The sequence below is a fragment of the Microcaecilia unicolor genome, chromosome 7 (genome assembly GCF_901765095.1).
Source record: "Microcaecilia unicolor chromosome 7, aMicUni1.1, whole genome shotgun sequence".
Classification (NCBI taxonomy): Eukaryota; Metazoa; Chordata; class Amphibia; order Gymnophiona; family Siphonopidae; genus Microcaecilia; species Microcaecilia unicolor.
The window spans coordinates 172,346,775-172,366,658 of NC_044037.1; the positions used below are offsets into that span (position 1 = coordinate 172,346,775).

At 44.7% G+C, this 19,884-nt stretch overlaps 1 protein-coding gene across 2 annotated transcripts in view; it reads right to left on the reverse strand.

The window, feature by feature from the left end:
- The window catches only part of CARF (calcium responsive transcription factor), a 194,502-nt gene that overhangs the window by 121,965 nt on the left and 52,653 nt on the right, over positions 1–19,884 (reverse strand). For both annotated transcript variants that reach the window (XM_030210699.1, XM_030210698.1), the window contains exon 5: positions 14,789–14,915. In XM_030210699.1, coding sequence (XP_030066559.1) covers positions 14,789–14,915 — 127 coding nt within the window. The remainder of the gene's footprint in view (positions 1–14,788; positions 14,916–19,884) is intronic.

The window sequence follows — 19,884 nt, forward strand, 5'->3', positions numbered from 1 at the left end:
TGATGTAACATCTGATCTCCCTTGCCTTTTAATTTTGTAATCATATGACCCACTCGCCGCTGTCGCAGAGAACGCGCTAACATCCTACCTGCTTTATTGCTAAATTCAAAGAATGTTTGTTTAATTAGTTTCCTATGAAATTCCATCTGCCTAATTGGTATTCGCTGCAGCTCTGCCCTGCACTCCTTCAACTCCTGGAATATAGTGCCCTCCCCCCCCGATGCTGGGCCTCCAGAGTGGCTAATCGTAGTCTAACTCTCAATACTTGAGCTTGTCTCTCCCTTTTTCTTTGGGTTCCCCTTTTAATCAAGTGCCCTCTTACCACCGCTTTAAGCACATCCCACAGAATTCCCTAACATCCCCCGTATTGTTATGAAACAGGTAGTCTTGTATCACCGCTATAAGGTTCTCGCACATTTCTGCCTCATCCAGCAATGATTCATTCAATCTCCAATACGTACTGCCCTTTTCTCTCCCTAGTCCCCTCCACGAGTTCCATACTGGGGCATGATCAGACACGTATATACTCCCAATATTAGAATCCATCAACTCCCCCAATAGATTGCGAGAGCACCAGATCATATCTATCCTCGTATATGTTTTTTGTGCATGTGAGTAGAAAGAATAGGTGTTTTGCCCAGGATGTTGTAACCTCCAGGGGTCAATAAGGTCAAGGTCCTTAATCAACCTTAATAATTTAGCCTTGTTTGCCCGTCCTCCTCCCTATATCCCCTTCGAATGGTCTATATCAGGTTAAAATCCCCCCCTAGAATTACATCCCCAGCTGCAAACTGTATTAATTCTATCCTCAGTGCCTCAAAAAAGGCTCCTTGCCTCTCGTTCGGCGCATATATGTTCACAAGTGTAAGTGGCTGGTTATTTATCGTGCCTTTCACCGCTATACATCGGCCCTGACTCTCTATATATGTATCTTCATGTTTAAATGGGACCCTCTCATTGATGTATATTACTAACCCACTCTTTTCCCTCCCCTGGGGTCTGCAAAAATAAAATTTTTGCCCAATTGCTTATACTGGAGTAGCTGAGCATCTTTCTTTTGGACATGTGTCTCCTGTAACATAACTATGTCCCACTGCAATTTATGAATTTCCCTAAATATGATACTTTGTTTCTCAGGAGTATTTAAGCCATTGACATTCCACAAACCTAAGGTTAACCCTCCCCCACCCCCTATCCCCCCCTGCTCGTATTCCCCTGTAGCTGGCTGCCAACCCTCGCTGCCAGCTTTGTCCCTAAGGAAGTGTCGCTCCGTTGGGGTTTCTATCACCTTTGAGTTCCCCGTGCCCCCTATCTCTACTCCCCAGTCACACCATGCATTTCCACAATCATTCACGCCTGTAATAACAGTATACAATGCTAAAACAAAAGCTCTCTTAAACTTGTACTGATACCAAATTAATTTTGGGCTGCCGCCCTCCAGTCCAGTCAGACTTCAGGTATTCCCCTCCACTTCTTCACCATGCTCCTCCATCGCATGTCCCTTGTTGTTCCGTGTTTTGCATGGTGTAATCCATCCGTTAGAAGCATTAGATATCCCTCCTGTTCCCCCTCTAGGGGACGATGCTTGTATCTCAGGTATATCCGTGCAGCCCATTGCTGCCAACAGCTTCCATGCTCCTTCTGGCTTTTGCAATTTCTGCGTTTGGCTGCCCACTGAAACAAGAAGTCCACTTGGATATATCCAGCGGTAGCGCAATCCTGTTTTTTGCAGATAGCGCGTTATGTCCTTAAAGTCCTTTCTCTTTTGCAAAGTGCGTTTCGCAAGGTCCTGAAAGATCTGTACTTTCACATTTTGCCATAGAATCTCCCCCATGGCTCGCTCTTTTTTCCATATCTGTTCTTTAATCTGGAAGTCATGATAGCAGGCAATGATATCACGGGGATAATCTCCCCGCTGCAGTCCTAAACTCCGGTGCGCTCTGGTCAATTTTAATGTCTGCCAGAACCTGTGTCTCTTGGTGCTCTCCTTCATGGGAGAGAATAAATTTACTGATGTCCTGCACCATTTTTATCGCATCCTTATATTGTGCATCTTCAGGGACCCCTTTGAACCTCAGATTACATTGTCTGGAGCGGTTCTCGAGGTCTTCTACCTGTTGTTCCAGCTCCAGTCTTAATTGTTTGTCCTTATGCACGCTCTTTCCCAGGTTCTTTAAGTCTCCTGCAACTGTCTCCACACGTTCTTCAGCCTCAGCCACGCGGTTGCCAATTTCTTTCACCTCCTCTCGGAGCTCATTGACCGCTGCTTGAATGCTTCTTCTGGTATTTACCATCTCTGCTTTCAATTCCTTGAACCAGCGGATTATTTCACTTTTCTCTATTTCCACCTCCCCAGTGCTTAGCTCCTCAGGATCATTTTCCGATTCTGTATCCTCCAGTGCCATTTTGGCTCCTCGTGGGGGTAGCGCTGAGCTGGCTCTTTTCCCTGTTTTCCCCGGTTCCGCTGCGAATTTAAACTTCGCTAACTTTTTCTTTGCTGCCATTAGTGCTAGTGATTTTACTCCTCCATTCAAGTGGGGTTGCAACTGCTTTTTTACGGGGTTTACTTCACTTTTTGCCTCACGGTCCCGTGGAGCTCTGCAATTAAGCTTCCATCTACAACGGTGACATCACTTCCTTCTCCCACTATTATGATTTTACCAGGCTATAACTTTTTGTCACCCCCAAATCATCTATAAAATTTCAGCCCTGATTATTTTGGGCTTGTGAAAGTCAAGCAGTTACCACCGCGTGGTCTCCTGTTCTCCCAAACTACCTGTTAGGCTGCACGGTAAGCTCATGTTTCCGTTGTGTCACACGTGTGCCAAGACAGGTCAGTGGGAAAAATGCACCCACAATGACAGTGAGAGCCCTGATGGGAACATGGTGTACTGCAGAATTTGAAATGGCCATCGGTAAAGGGTACAAGGATAGGAGAAACCTATGGCGTTTGGCATTTTGAACAGGCATCTACACATCTCTTTGCAGAATACATAAACAAGCATCTGTGTCAAAAGCAGGAAGCACTGGGGTTTCCTTTCAAAACAGGTTCATTGATGATTTTTACCAGAAAGAAGGTATGCTTTTATGCACTGGTCAGATAAGCGTGAACCTTGCAAAATGATAAATTGCGAAACTGTTCTTAAACTCTTTCTGGGGGAAGTTTGGTCAAAGAAGAAATTTACCTACCACAAGCATTGTGAGAGATCCCGATGAACTGTACATGTACCTGTTTTCCCACGAATACACTGTGTCATCATGCGAATTTATAGATGATGGCATGGTTTGTGTCACCAGGAAATGCATTTCCGGGTAACACTAACATCTTCGTAGCTTCTTTTTACAACTGCGCACACCTGCCTAGAGATGCTACAAGAACATAGTCTATTGGAACACAGAGTTTTGTGAGCAAGGAGGTTGAATGGAATTCTCCATCGTGAGATTATTTAGGTGAATTAACGAGTGAGATCCATAAAGGTGAGCATATCACAGTGTTTGTCTCAGCCGGTACCAAAATATACAGATATAGGTTATCCAATGGGGAGACCCGCCTGAAGGTAAAAAGAATCACATTCAACAGTGAAACGGCTAGAAAATAAATTTTTGCAGTCTAAAGCAGCTAGTTATGAATTACGATCTGTCACGTTTGTGACTTTTTCCTTGGTTTATGCTCCTCTCGCCCTCTGGTGGCCAGAACCGGTGGCTGCCATAGACTGTCTTGTTGTCCCTACCCGTTCCAGACTTCAGCCCAGTCCGGTCCGGATCTTCCAGGCTGCCAGACTTGCTTCTCTTGTTTGTGCCTGAACAGCACCCGTAGCTGCCTTGTGATTCCTGCAGCTGAACTTCAGCAGCTGATGGGCTTTATTAATCACCTGGAAACTTCTGTGTTGGCGAAACTTCTGTGTTGGCTTTTGCATCGTCTAAGGTCCCTGGTATGTTGGTGTGCTTGTTGCACTTCTGCCTTGCCTGATTTCCTGTCTGAGTTTCTTGTCCGGTTCTAGTTAGTCTGTGTGTAGTTTAGCTTAGGTTATTGCTTTTTCCCTAGTCTTGTTTCTGGTCTGTATTCCTTGTCTAGTTCCTGTTTATCTGTGTTTCTTTCTTAGTGGCTGCGTGGCAGCTTTCAGTCCTGACTCTTGTCTGCCAGTGTCTTTGTACCCTTTTTCAGTGGCTGCTTGGCAGCTTTCAGTTCCTGTCCTTTAGCTTGTCCATTTCTTGCCTTGTGTAGTATTGTCTGTCTGTGAGTCCTAGCCCAGTTTCCTGCCTTGCTGCCCATGTATATTCCCTTCCCCTCTGACCCTCAGTCCCTGTTCAGCCTAGTTGGTATCCAGTTCCTGCCCTGTCCGGTAAGTCCTGCCGGCAGCCTGCACCCAGGGGCTCAACTCCTGGGAAAGGGCGGTCAAGTGCAGGTGAAGTCTAGCTGTTTCTGTCAGAGTTCTGTCTTGTCTCTGGTGGGTGGTTTTGCCTGCCACTGCCACTCCTCGGCAGTGGTCCAAGGGCTCACGAACCTAGTTTCTGCCTTGAAAACCTGACACGATCCAAGGGTGCCAGCGGCTGAACAAACAAAAAATATTCGTCTAGCAAAAAGGGATGTCAATAACAAAATCCAAAAGAAACAGAAAGTCGTGTGCTTAAAAAATCCAACGTGTTGCATATGGCAAACGGTTTTTGTTTCAAAATTTTAGCAGACTGCCATACGGTTACATAGTAACATAGCAGATGACGGCAGAAAAAGACCTGCATGGTCCATCTAGTCTGCCCAAGACAAACTCATATGTGTATACCTTACCTTGAATTTGTACCTGTCCTTTTCAGGGCACAGACCATATAAGTCTGCCCAGCAGTATTTCCCGCCTCCCAACCACCAGTCCCGCCTCCCATCAGCGGCTCTGGTACAGACCGTATAAGTCTGCCCTCCCCTATCCTCGCCTCCCAACCACCACCCCCCCCTCCCCCCAACTGCTCCGCCACCCAATTTCAGCTAAGCTTCTGAGGATCCATTCCTTCTGCACAGGATTCCTCTATGCATATCCCACGCATGTTTGAACTCTGTTACCGTTTTCATCTCCACCACCTCCCGTGGGAGGGCATTCCAAGCGTCCACCACCCTCTCCGTGAAAAAATACTTCCTGACATCTTTCCTGAGTCTGCCCCCCTTCAATCTCATTTCATGTCCTCTCGTTCTACCGCCTTCCCATCTCCAGAAAAGATTCGTTTGCGGATTAATACCTTTCAAATATTTAAACGTCTGTATCATATCACCCCTGTTCCTCCTTTCCTCCGGGGTGTACATGTTCAGGTCAGCAAGCCTCTCTTCATACGTCTTGGAACGTAAATCCCATTCCATCCTCGTAGCTTTTCTTTGCACCGCTTCCATTTTTTTAACATCCTTCGTAAGATACGGCCTCCAAAACTGAACACAATACTCCAGGTGGGGCCTCACCAACGTCTTATACAGGGGCATTAAAACCTCCTTTCTTCTGCTGGTCACTTCTCTCTCTATACAGCCTAGCAATCTTCTAGCTACTGCCACCGCCTTGTCGCACTGTTTCGTCGCCTTCAGGTCCTCAGATACTATCACCCCAAGATCCCTCTCCCCGTCCGTGCCTAACAGACTCTCCCCGCCTAACACATACATCTCCCTTGGATTTCTACTCCCTAAGTGCATCACTTTGCATTTCTTCGCATTGGATTTTAATTGCCAAACGTTAGACCATTCTTCTAGCTTCTTCAGATCTTTTTTCATGTTTTCCACACCCTCCGGGGTGTCCACTCTGTTGGAAATCTTGGTGTCATCCGCAAAAAGGCAAACTTTACCTTGTAACCCTTCGGCAATGTCACTCACAAATATATTGAACAGAATCGGCCCCAGCACCGATCCCTGAGGCACTCCACTACTCACCTTTCCCTCCTCCGAGCGAACTCCATTCACCACCACCCTCTGGCGTCTGTCTGTCAACCAGTTCCTAATCCAGTTCACCACTTCGGGTCCTATCTTCAGGCCATCTAGTTTATTTAAGAGCCTCCTGTGGGGAACCGTGTTGAAAGCCTTGCTGAAATCTAAGTAGATGACGTCTGTGTTGATTATATCCACACATCTTGTGTAACGTCTTTGTATGTGTTTTAATATTCTGCCTATTTGCATTGTACTCAATTTTTGTCATGCATTTTTACACCATGTTTCTTAGGTTAATACTGGTAGAGCAAAGTGATCCCTGTAAAAAGCATTGTTCTGTAACTATTTTCGTTAAAAAAAAAAAAAAAAAGAAAACAAGTTTGCTTATCTGAAACCTTTTCCAGTAAATAAAACCCAGAAGCTGCTATTCATTTTATACATGTAACCCTGCCTGTCTGGAATGGAGAGGGAGGGGTTGCGGGGTAGTCTTCTTTGCTAAAGGAATTCCTGTTTTTAAAATGATTTAGGAGGAGGAGGAGGAGGACGAACAGTCACTTTGAGTTCACACAGACAAGAAAACTGTTATGATGCCTTGAAACAGGAGGACTGTGAGAAGAGGTCATCTTCGACTCCTCCCTCTCCTTCTCTGCATATATTCAACACTGCTAAAACCTGTCATTTCTTTCTCTATAATATCACCAAAATTTGCCCTTTCCTTTCTGAGCACACAACCAGAAACCTCATCCACACTCTTATCACCTCTCGCTTAGACTACTGCAACTTGCTTCTCACAGGTCCACTTAGCCAGCTCTCTCCTCTTCAATCTGTTCAAAATTCTGCTGCACGACTAATATTCCGCCAGTGTCGTTGTGCTCATATTAGCCCTCTCCTCAAGTCACTTCACTGGCTTCCTATCCGTTTCCGCATACAGTTCAAACTCCGCTTATTGACCAATAAGTGCATTCACTCTGCAGCTCCTCAGTACCTCTCCACTCTCATCTCTCCCTACATTCCTCCCCAGATAGCGTTAGTATTGGCGACTGCGGATGGCGAGGGGGTTGATGTGCCCGAGAGGGGGGGGGGGGCAGCACTGACAGCTGATTCGTAGGCAGGGGAAGGAGTAGGGTCCTCCTCCCCCTGCCTGGCTTGCAGTTTTGCAGGGCAGGGGCTTCAGTGTTGCACTGAGGGGGGGGGGGGCACTGACAGCTGTTTCCTAGGCAGGGGGAGGAGTAGGGAAACACTCCTCCCCTTGCCTTGGAATCAGCTGTCAGTGACATCACTGCGTTCTAAGCTGCTAGCAGACTCCTCCCCTTGCTTTGGAATCAGCTGTCAGTGACATCACTGCGTTCTAAGCTGCCTAGCAGACCACCTCCGAGTGATCCACGGTCCCAGGCACATTAGAACGTTGGAGGTGAGAATTAGTATATAAGAAGTATCTGTCTTATTTATGCCATTAACAGCCTATGTTTGTCATTGATGCCTCCTGTAGCAATATTATCATGGTACATTGAATTTGGATTTTAGATTTAGCTCACATTTTTCTCCGCAGTTGAAGGTGAGTTACATTCAGAAATAGTAGATATTACAATAGTACGGCTTACAATCTCTGTTTGTACCTGAGGCAATTGAAAGTCAAGTGACTGGGGACAAGATGGCTGACTAGAGCAGACGTGCGTGTTTGAGCTCCCGACTCACCAGACTGTGAAATGAGAAGTTGGATACGTACCCTGTGCTGGTCATGGGGAAACGGAAGGGAAAACCCAAGGAGTCGGCCTCCTCGGTACCTGGGTATGTCCCCCCTCCTTGCCAAGCAATCTTGGAGCAGTTCAGGATTCAACCGTTGGCTATGCGGGCGCCCGCTTCAGAGCTTTCCGCAATGATATCGGCGGAAAACAGCGCAGAGGCAATCTCATTGAGTCCACCGGGGAGTACCAATCCTTCACGACCCAGAAGACGGATGGAACGCCCAGAGTGAAGAAGATTCTACCGCCTTCAGGAGGCCTAGTCAATGGTCTTTCCCCAGTTGGTATTCAACAACAGGGGGTTTTGTCCACTTCTACCCCCACTCCAACGGGAGCTGCATCGGTGTTTCGGGAGGTGAAGAGACCTCAAGTGGTAACGTTAGACTCTATATGGGATGTTATCCAGGGTATGAACTCTCTACTCTCTCAGGTAACCAATTCCTTTACTCAAGAATTTGATAATGTGAAACAAGGTCAGAGACAGTTTACAGAGAAAATGCAAATCCAAGAAGGTCAAGTGGAATCTTTAAAGATTGAACTCTCTGCTCTTCAGAATTTTACAGGGACGATGGTTAAAGATAGCAAGGTTCTAGTTAGGAAACTAGAATCTCTCGAAAATCAAGGAAGGAAGAATAATTTGCGGTTTATCAATTTTCCCAAATCGCCCCTAATTCCAGCTATGGAGATGCTACGTAAATATTATACAGAAATACTTGGATTTCCAGCAGAGGGATTTCCCCCTATCGTTCGGCTTCAATACATAACTGGAAGAAAGTCTAATCCTTTGAATCCTTCACCACAACAACCTGAGATGAACTTAACAGAGTTTTTAGAAAACTCTATCAATAGAAATCAAACAAAATAAAACATGGAAAAGAAAATAAGATGATACCTTTTTTATTGGACATAACTTAATACATTTCTTGATTAGCTTTCGAAGGTTGCCCTTCTTCGTCAGATCGGAAATAAGCAAATGTGGTAGCAGATAGTATATATAAGAGAAACATCAAAGCATTACTTTGACAGTCTGACAGAGTGGGAGGGTGGGGGTATGCATGGGGACAACAAAGCATTTCATTGATATTCTAACAGGATGGGTGTAGGTAGGTGAGAGGAGGGTAATAAACAGAGCAATAAACAGAGAAATACAGCTTTATGGTTTATAATGGGTTAAAAAACCCAGATCCTTATTAAGTCCTGTTTGTTGGGTGTCAAAATATTCAATCATTCTTATTTCAAAGGCAACCTTTGAAAGCTAATCAAGAAATGTATTAAGTTTTGTCCAATAAAAAAGGTATCATCTTATTTTCTTTTCCATGTTTTATTTTGTTTGATTTCTATTGATAACCTTTAAGAGTGGACTAACACGGCTACCACACCTCTCTACTTAGAAAACTCTAGAACTGGTAAAAGAGAGAACTACTCTTATAGTTTCCTTTGCACTTGAAATGGATAAGATGAATACCTTTAAATTATATTTTCGTCATTTGAATGATAAATTTCTTGGGGAAACTGTGCGTATATTTCCTGATTTAACCAGGGAGACTCAAGCACGTCGGCAAGAGTTTTTGAATTTAAAAGCTAGAACCCTTGCTATAGGGGGCTCATTTAAGTTAATATTTCCATGTCGTTGTATAATATCCCTGGATTCAGTTAATTATATATTTATGGAACCCAAGAAATTGAGAGAATTTTTAATTGCCAAAGAAAGTAATGATAGAGTTCTCTGGCTGTGGGTGTTCCTCATGCCTCTGCCCTTTGGTTTGCTTTTTTTTTTTTTCCTTGTGAATGTATTCAGAAATTTTTACCTTGTATCTTGTCCTTGAGTTGTGGTCTAAAAGATGTAAATTTACCTATGTATAATTATATCATTTTTTTTCTGTAATTAACATGTTATGTTATTCTTGATGATTAAATGGAAATAAATTTAAAAAAAAGAAAAAGTCAAGTGACTTGCCCAAGAACACAAGCAGCAGCACTGAGATTTCAACCTCCTTCCTAGTTCTGAAGGCTGCTACTCTTCCACATTATCGGATTTTGAGGTTTTTGGAAACTACACTGGTCACTCCCGTGTCTTCAAGCAAGGCACAAGGAATTTTAAGGGCCATTCTATTAGGAGCCTATTCTATAAAGGAAAGGTGTGTGTGTGTGTGGAGAGAGAGAGAGAGAGAGAGAGAGAGAGAGAGAGAGAGAGAGAGAGAGAGAGAGCACTTATGGCACCCATTAAGATGGTATAAATGCTCATGCCTTGATGCAAAAGATAAACATATAAGCTTCCCTACTCTAAGGTGAAGGCTAGTTCATGCTGATTCTAAGGATGTACCAGCATGGTCCAAAAGTCTGATGCCAGATGAAGACTAGTGAAATACTTTCACCTTTAATCGTGGCCAGATTCTGGTCTAAGGGTGCCATCAGCCAACTGGACAGGGGTATATTCTAGTTCAGTTGCTGATAGTCCAAGGCAATTCTGTAGGTATTATTCTTTTTAAGGATGGGCCCACTGTAGCGAATCACAGGTATTGTGGCACTGTTGGATGATACCTCTGGCTCCCAGAGTGTTAAAGATCTACTGTACGGATTATATGACACCAACAGAATCTTATACTGATGTACAAAGACTGGTTTGCTGTTAGGATCAGTGGGTACAAGGGTGACGGGAAGATCTGTTAGGCCAGTGTTTACCAAGTCCAGTCCTGGAGTACCCCTTGCCAGTCAGGTTTTCAGGTTATCCACAATGAATATGCAGGAACTTGGTTTGCATACACTGCCTCCATTACATGCAAATCTCTTTCATGCATATTTATTGTGGATATCCTGAAAACCTGACTTGCAAGGTGAACCCTTGGGGTAGACTGAACCTCTTTCAGCTGGAAGAGATGGAAATCGACCGGACACACCAAGATGACCTTGCATGATAGAAATGGAGTTGAAAGCCTCTCCGTAAACCATCCTCTTCAGCTCCCATGGTAACTGGCACAGCGACCCACTCACTCTCGGACATCTTCAATGAGAAACAGGATGAGAAGGTGGAAAACCAACACACAGTCTATGCAGGCCGTTTTCGCAGCTGGATCGACAAGACAGCACTATCCAAAAGCACCCAACGGTGCCACCGCAACATCCAGCAACCGACTGGGCGGCAGGCCGACGTCAAGAGAAAACCCGACGCGCTGAAGAAGCCCTCATCAGGAACAGACAGATGCCCGCAGACAGTGGGACAAATGAGCCCCCTATAACTCGCAGGACTCCGCTGGGTTATACAGGATCGGGCCGCTGCACCCGCCCACGGCCGCCACCACACCCCCGATGCGATCACGCCAAACCGAGCTCAAGCAGCGAGAAGGGAAACAAATGACCGTAGAAATGGGGACCGGTGACGAGCAAAGCTCCGTGGTCACCTACGACGGCACAACCGAAAAGATCGGGCCAGGGCTCAGCCAGACAACGGGCCGTAGCGGTAATGGCATCAGGAGCCAATGGCTCCTGAGTCCGCTAACCGGCAGCCATTTCATGAACAGTAGGTGGGATTGTTACCTGTCCAGTAATGCCAGGAGCTGTTGAACTACATGATGCAAAAAGGCATCAGTTGCTGGGGTTCTCCCACATGATTACTGTCCATTGGGCCTTGTTGTCTGGTATTAGCTTCAGAACCAGTTCTGTTCCTAGGGCAATTCCAACCCCTCCGTCAGGTGAATCTGTTCTGATTTGGATATGACTGCACTAGTATAAGCTGTTGGTTATCCGATACTTGTTGGAATAGGGCCTACAGGTTCTTCATGTCTTCTTCCACCTGTTGGTTCCTAGAGTCTTGCATCTGCAATTTTGTGAGGGCCCCTTTTTCCATGTCTTCTTACAAGGCTTGCATTTGTTCCTGGCTGGCTGGTTTGTGTTGCTGGCAGGTGACTTCACAGAAGTCTTCCCACCTTTCCGTGAATTACAGGGTCAGTCTCCAGGCACAATGTGTTTTGTACTGAGCTAACACTAAAATTATGGTCTTGTATCAGTCTTTCCTTGCAGGCTGCTAGACCACTCTGCTTAGACTCATAATTTCTCAACATGCTCCACCAAAGCGGAGAGGGGCTCATGTTCTTCACCTATCAAATAGGTCTTTATATCGGAATTAGTGTCCATAGAAACAGGTCTTTGAGATCTGCATTTGTCTTATCAGGATTGGACTAGAAGCAGAAGTAGGTCTGTCTGAGCTCATAAGTTATGCATAACTTTTAGGTGACTGTTCTTCCCCACAATGAATATTGTAAGCTGCCTGTCAAGCAACAAAAGCATTTGGGTATAACCCATAATGTTTAATCAGAGCCTGCTCAAATGTGGCCAGATTAGTTTTTTCATGATGATGATACGGAGGCTAGGAACTGTCGGCAGGAATCAAAGAATGTCCAGGGTGATCACATCCTGTTCCCAGTCAACTGTTAGGACTTTCAGTGCTTCATGAAACTGGTTAAAGCGATCCTTTATATAGATCCTACCCCTCTTTCTTGAAAGGGGCTCCCATCTCTTTAGGTCCCCTTATGCACTTGCTAAGGTTCATGGGCTCAACATTCCCCGATGGGAATTTTGTCCGAGGAGTGAATAACCTGCTTGTATTTTGTATATGCCTTCCTATGCTTGGCCTGTTACTAAGGGCTAGGCCTAAGGCCTCTACTGTCAGTTTGGTTCTCACAGCCTACTAACTCTGCATCTTGTGTAACAATCATTGCTTTCTCAGGAGCTGAGAACTGACACTTCATAACATTTGTTTGCAACTGAGTATGTTTTTCATATAAGGTGGATGTAACCTTGGCAGTTGCTAAGAGACTGAGCACACAGCGAAGCCTACCAGTATGTTGCATTTGTGGAGAGAGACAGAGAGAGGACACAAGGGTACTGTTCTGACTGTGCACGCAGAACAGATAACCGACTAGCCAATGGCTACCGACTTTGCACGTGAACTCCCATCAGGAGAGACTGATAGAATACAGGAACAATCCATATATGGTACAAGGCTACCTAATGGTTCTAGTTTATGGGAAATCACATGATTTATGAGAAATGTAATTTGTAACAGTATACATGTGATGTCCGGGAGGTGTTAGCTGAGCAGTCCTTTGTCTTTCAGGATTCGCATTACTGACAACCTGCTACAGGGAAGAGAACTATTGTTTGTATTTTTGGCTCTGTGAGATGCTAATAAAGGTAATTTACTGGCTGCGCCTAACGGAGTCTAAGTTCTCTTTCTTACAGCTGTTGGGGCTGTAGTGCTTTCTCTCCCTTTGGGGGGCTAAGGCACAGAAATACACAATTTCCAGGTGACTACCCTAGAACTTGATAACTTCCATGGGTGGAGGCACCCTCTCCCTCCTCACAAGAGTACTGCCTGCTTGTGGTAGTGGAGGGGATTTTTGTTCCAGTGGGCCACTGGGTTCCTCATCAGACCCCTCATCATCACTAGCATCCTCAGTGCCCGAGTCTTACTCCAGTATTTTGCTTTTCAGGGCCTCCACCATCTGTGTGCACTACTCCGTTACAACCGTGTATACCTCTCTTTCCTGTATTAACTGGGCATTCTGAGTTTCGAGAACAGACATTCTACCTGCTACAGCAGCCATGCTTCCTTGCAAGGTCTCTATTTTCCACTGGCTTTGTTCCATCACCTCCGCCGAATCCAGATGCAATTTAGCAATGTCTGTTTGGAGGCTTAGGCATTGATGCTCTACATTAGCTATCTGATTCTGAAGAAACACAAATTGGCCCAAACATTCCTTCTCATATGGGGTTTCATGTGAGGGCCCAGTCAGTTCCTGCTCCCTTTTCGACTGGGCAAGCTCACTTTTCAATGTCTTGATTTGTGGTGAAGGGAATTTATTTTAACCTCCACAGCAAATTTCTGTTTTAATAACACTCTTTCTCATTTCGTGCAGCGAGATATTGTTCCTACTATCCCAAAACAGAAACTCTCCCTTGGGAATAACTAGGATTTAAAAGTTATGCATAAATGTTTGTTTTTGCTTTTAGTTGAAAATTGTTATTGAGTTTTTTGCTTTCATCAAAATACAATTTACATAAAATATTTATTTATTTATTAGGATTTATTTACCACTTTTTTGAAGGAATTCACTCTAGGCAGTGTACAACAAGAATAAGTCAAACATAAGCAACAGAGAATTACAGCAGTAAAAATATTCAAACAACAATACAAAGTATTGCATAGTATGCTACACTACAATGTCAACACAATACACAATAAAACATTTTAATAGACGGCATAGAGTATAAGCAAAGATAGGACATATAGATAGATAAGATAGAGTAACAGGAGTGAAAAAATAAGGGACTAGTTTAAAGAAAGTTAATTGAACATTATCTTAGCTAGGACAGGAGTAGATACACATGTCCTGCTATAGTATGTGCAGCCAGTGTCATTTACTTCTTCTATTAAAGGCCTGGTTGAACAGCCAAGCTTTCACCTGCTTCCTGAAGTAGAGATAGTCTTGTGTTAAGCAAAGCCTTTCAGGGAGTGCATTCTATGTGTGTGTGTGTGTGTATATATATATATATATATATAAAATGTAAAAAAAAACCATTACAGACCAATGAAAACATATGTTAATAAAACAAAATATCAACAGCACATGTGTGTATGCAGAAAACAAGGTGCCCATAGTTAACACAGAGTAGCATGATATGCATAAACATTTAGGATATTACAGAATAAAAGTTCAGAATAAAACAACAGCTCAAGGTTGAATGAGCACTGCCTGTGACAAGCTGTTCCAGCTGTCCTCGAGAAGGAAGAGACTTACATCACCTACTAAGGCTGTATAAGTCAAGATCTGTAATCACTTTCCTACTAGGGGACCAACAGGAAGCATTTTATCACAGGAGTATATGTTTATTCTTGCATTTAAAGAACTGTTATTCTGTAACATCATAAACATTTATATATAACTTTTAAAATCATAGTTATTTCCATATTAGTTTATATTTCATTCTTGTAAATAAACCTTTCCTTATTATTGTCTGAGGAGGTCAGCTGAATAGGAGATATGGTTTTATCATTATTCCAGAGTTCAAAACAGTTGTTTCACACACTTCTCTGTCCTACTACATCTAGTGGTGAATTGCTGGTACTACCCTCACATATCCCTTTCTGACTCACCTAGTTGTCTTTGCAGGTACTGTGACAGAGGCCTGAGAGTGGAGGACATAGTTATTCGTGTCGTCTGTGACAGTAGCCAGCGCTACAGTCTCCAATTTTCCATTATTCGGATTCTCTTCTGAAAGATCTTTAAAAAAAACAAACAAATAAAGTAAACTGTGATAACAGAACAGTTAGGGAGATAGAAAAATAATAACCACTACAAAAAGAGACAATGACACACTTCAGTATTTATTTATTTGTTACATTTGTATCCCACATTTTCCCACCTATTTGTAGGCTCGATGAGGCTTACATAGTACTGGCGAGGTGTTACAGACTCCGGTGTAAACAAATACAAAGTGATGTTGTGGTAAGATATTCATGTGGCACAGCCACACTAGGGAATCGTACAACGGAAGAATTGTGTTATGTCCATTACGTTCTTTAGTTTTGTTGTGTTGCAAAGATCAGGCATTTATGTTGGATCGGTAGGGTATGCCTTTTTAAATAGGTTAGTTTATAAAGAATTATAAAGAACAAAATTACAGTGCCTATACTGTCAGCAGGTCTCCCTTCCACTCTTCGGCCAGGGTTGACCCTGCTTAGTCAGACTGCTTCAACACCGGCTCCTGCTCCCTCTGGCACCAGTTGTTTCTCAGTTCTGACTCCCACCTTCGTGCCTCCCTTCAGTTTAGAGGCTCCTCACGGTTGCATATGAATAGCATTTACCAAAAATGACCAACAACTCCAGTCATATCATAAAAGGATTTTCTTCTTTTATTTCTTACAGTCCAAAGTTCATCATTCTTACAGCATTTTATAACGTTTCATCTTCAGTCATTGACATTTGTTTATATTCAAAGTGTTCAATGAGGGTTCATCCTTCACCCTGCTGGCTGGAGTTTACTGCACTTCAATGCTACCTTCTGCCCTCCCAGGTAGCTACACATGTCCAACTGATTCCAAAAGCTCATTCAGCCTGCAGTTTCACTCTCCTCTTCTCCTAACGCTCTGGGTTACTTTCTGCCACAACTTCTTCCCCAGCTGCCTCAATTCTCTCTTTCCAATTCCAACCAGTTGAGGAAATACAGCACCTTAGCTTCAGCAGCCTGAGCCAATGCAGACACCTCCATTCTCTCCTCCTCACTCTCACCTGCCTCCTCCAATTTATCCCATTCCATCACTTCCTCCTCCACCCAGGGCTCTCCCAGCTGCTCCTCATCATCTTCCTGATTGGAAATCATCTCCCAATCCTGTCCCTCCTCCTCCACTTCCTGCGAGTGCTGTATTGGGTCAGGTGCATTATGGGGATGGTAGTTTCTAACCTTATTCCTCACTCTCACCAATCTTTTATCCACCAGGGGGCCCACATGGGATGTGTGCTTGCCTGCCTTGCTCCTTCCTGGGCCGCTCTCACTTTCCCTGCAGCCGTCCTCTCAGCAAGCCCTCACAATACATAAGCATGAATTAAATGAGGCAAAGCCAACCTACAGAACATATATATACGCAAGAATTAAATGAGGCAAAGCCAACATGGATTTATTCAAGGGAAATCTTGCCTCATCAATCTACGTTACTTTGATGGAGTGAATAAACATGTGGATAAAGGTGAGCCGGTCAGCGATGTATACCTGGATTTTCAAAAGGCATTTGACAAAGTACCCTATGAAAGACTGCTGAAGAAATTAGAAAGTCATGAGATAGGAGGTAATGTCCTATTGTGGATTAAAAACCGGTTACAAGTAAAAAACAGAGTAGGGTTAAATGGTCCGAATTCTCAATAGAGAAGAGTAGATAGTAGGGTTCCCCAGGGGTCTGTGCTGGGACCGCTGCTTTTTAACATATTTATAAATGATCTAGAGATGGGAGTAACTAGTGAGGTAATTACATTTGCTGACAACATAAAGTTATTCAAAGTTGTTAAATCGCGAGAGGATTGTGAAAAATTACAAGAGGACCTTAAGAGACTGGGCGTCTAAATGGTAGATGAAATTTAATGTGAGCAAGTGCAATGTGATACATAAACAATAATTGCTAGAAAAATTGGTCAAACATTGTAGTAGAGGCAGCTACTCAAAGAACATATATGACTGATGTAGTTTACCACTGAAAATGGAGAACATAGTAACATAGTAAATGACAGCAGATAAACACCTGAACGGTTCATCCAGTGTGCCCAAGATAAACTCATTTTACATGGTATGTGATACTTTATATGTGTACCCGAGTTTGATTTGTCCTTGCCATTCTCAGGGCACAGACCATAGAAGTCATTGGACCCTTCCTGTCCTTCCAACTACCGTCCCATCTCCTTCTTACCCTTCCTCTCCAAGTTACTTGAGCATGCCGTTCACAGCCGCTGCCTTGATTTTCTCTCCTCTCATGCATCCTTGATCCGCTTCAATCCGGCTTTCACCCTCTACATTCGACTGAAACAGCGCTCACTAAAGTCTGTAATGATCTATTACTCGCCAAATCCAAAGGCCATTACTTCATCCTTATCCTGCTCGATATATCCGCTGCTTTTGACACTGTCAATCATAGTCTTCTTCTTGCCACACTGTCCTCGTTTGGATTTCATGGCTGTGTTCTTTCCTGGTTCTCCTCTTATCTCTCCCACCGTACCTTCAGAGTATATTCTGGTTGATCATCCTCCACCCCTGTCCCACTCTCAGTTGGAGTTCCTCAGGGATCTGTCCTTGGCCCCCTTCTTTTTTCCATTTACACTTCTGGGCTCTCTGATCTCATCTCACGGTTTCCAGTACCATCTTAATGCCGACGACACTCAGCTCTACCTCTCCACACCTGACATTACTGCTGAAACCAAGGCCAAAGTTTCAGCCTGCTTGACCGACATAGCTGCCTGGATGTCACACTGCCACCTGAAACTGAACATGGCCAAAACTGAGCTTATTGTCTTTCCCCTCCAAGCCCACCTCGGCCCTCCCCCCATTCTCTATTTCAGTAGATGGTACCCTCATCCTCCCTGTCTCATCTGCTCGCAACCTAGGAGTCATCTTTGATTCCTCCCTCTCCTTTTCTGCTAACATCCAGCAGACAGCCAAAACCTGTCGCTTCTTTGGCTACAACAATAGCAAAATTCGCCTCTTCCTCTCTGAATACGCTACCAGAACCCTTATCCAAACCCTTGTCACCTCTCGCTTGGATTATTGCAATTTGCTTCTCACTGGTCTTCCGCTCAGCCATCTCTCTCCTCTCCAGTCAGTCCAAAATTCTGCAGCACGACTTCTTTTCTGCCAAAATCGTTTTACCCACACTAGCCCACTCCTCAAGTCACTTCACTGACTCCCTGTACGCTTCTGCGTACAGTTCAAACTTCTCTTACTGACCTTTAAATGCATCCATTCTGCAGCCCCCCATTACCTCTCCTCTCTAATCTCTCCCTACATTCCTCCCCGTAAACTCTGCTCGCTGGACAAATCTCTCGTCGTCCCCCTTCTCCTCCACTGCTAATTCCAGGCTTCGTTCCTTTTCCCTCGCAGCACCTTATGCCTGGAATGGACTTCCTGAGCCTGTACGCCTAGCTCCATCTCTACCTGTTTTCAAATCTATGCTGAAAACCCACCTTTCCACCACTGCTTTTGGCTCCTAACCACTATTCAATTCCCCTATCCTTGTTCCTTCTCACCCAGAACTTTCCTCGCCCTTAATTGTCTTGTCTGTCTGTATTTTTAGATTGTAAGCTCTATCGAGCAGGGACTGTCTCTCTGTGTCAGGTGTTCAGCGCTGCGTGCGTCTGGTAGCGCTATACAAATGTTAATAATAATGTCTGCTCAGCACTGTTCTTGAACTAAAAAGTTCTGAAGCTAACGTCGAAGCCCCTTAAATTTACACTCCAGCCCATTCATATCTATTCAGTTATGATCAGGGCGTAGACCATAGAAGTCTGCCTTGCACTGGTTTTGCTTCCCAATTACCGGCGTTGCCACCCAATCTTCACTAAGATTCCATATAGCCATTCCTTCTAATCAGGATTCCTTTGTGTTTATCCCACGCATATTTGAATTCCATTACCGTTTTCATCTCCACCTCCTGTGGGAGGGCATTCCATATATCTACCACACTTTCCATGAAAAAATACTTCCTGAAATTACTCCTGAGTCTGCCCCCCTTCAACCTCAATTCATGTCCTCTAGTTCTACCACCTTCGCTCTTCAAAATGACCGCCAAGACTTCAGCAGAAGTCTCGCGAGGCTGCCACTGGAAGTCTCGGCGGCCATTTTGAAGAGCGATCCGGCAACGGGGGAGGGTCAGCACCGGCAGTCAAGACTGGGGATCTTTCCTGCCTGCCCTGAAGCATTCGCTGGACAACCTGGGTGGCTGAAGGGGAGGGGGCAGGGGAGAGATGAGGGTCGCTGGACATGGGTGGCTGGAGGGGGGGCAGGGGGAGAGGAGGGTCGCTGGACATGGGTGCCTGGAGGGGGGGCAGGGGAGAGAGGAGGGTGGCTGGAGGGGGGCAGGGGAGAGAGGAGAGTCACTGGACATGGGTGGTTGGAGGGGGGGCAGGAGAGAGAGGAGAGTCGCTGGACATGGGTGGTTGGAGGGGGGCAGGGGAGAGAGAGGAAGGTTGCTGGACATGGGTGGCTGGAGGGGGGGCAGGGGAGAGAGGAGAGTCACTGGACATGGGTGGCTAGAGGGGGGGCAGGGGAGAGAGGAGGGTCGCTGGACATGGGTGGCTGCTCACAGAGAGTCTGTGTATCGTACACATACTCTCTCACACTCTCTCTGTCTCACACACACTCTCTCTCTCACACATACTGTATCTGTGTGAAACACACTTTCTCTCCCTCACATTCACTGTGTCTCAGATACGCAGTCGTATACGCTCTCATTCTCACACATACACTCTCTCTCTCACAGACACACTCGCAACCAGTCTCACTCTCTCTCTGTCACATACACACACTCGCACATTCACTCTCTCTCTCTCACACACTCTCTCTCTCAAACATACACACTCCGAGGAAAACCTTGCTAGCGCCCGTTTCATTTGTATCAGAAATGGGCCTTTTTTACTAGTAATTTATAAAGAATTCTGAGTTTTTGCAACACACTGAAAATACATATATTTAGGATAGCCTAAACATTATTTA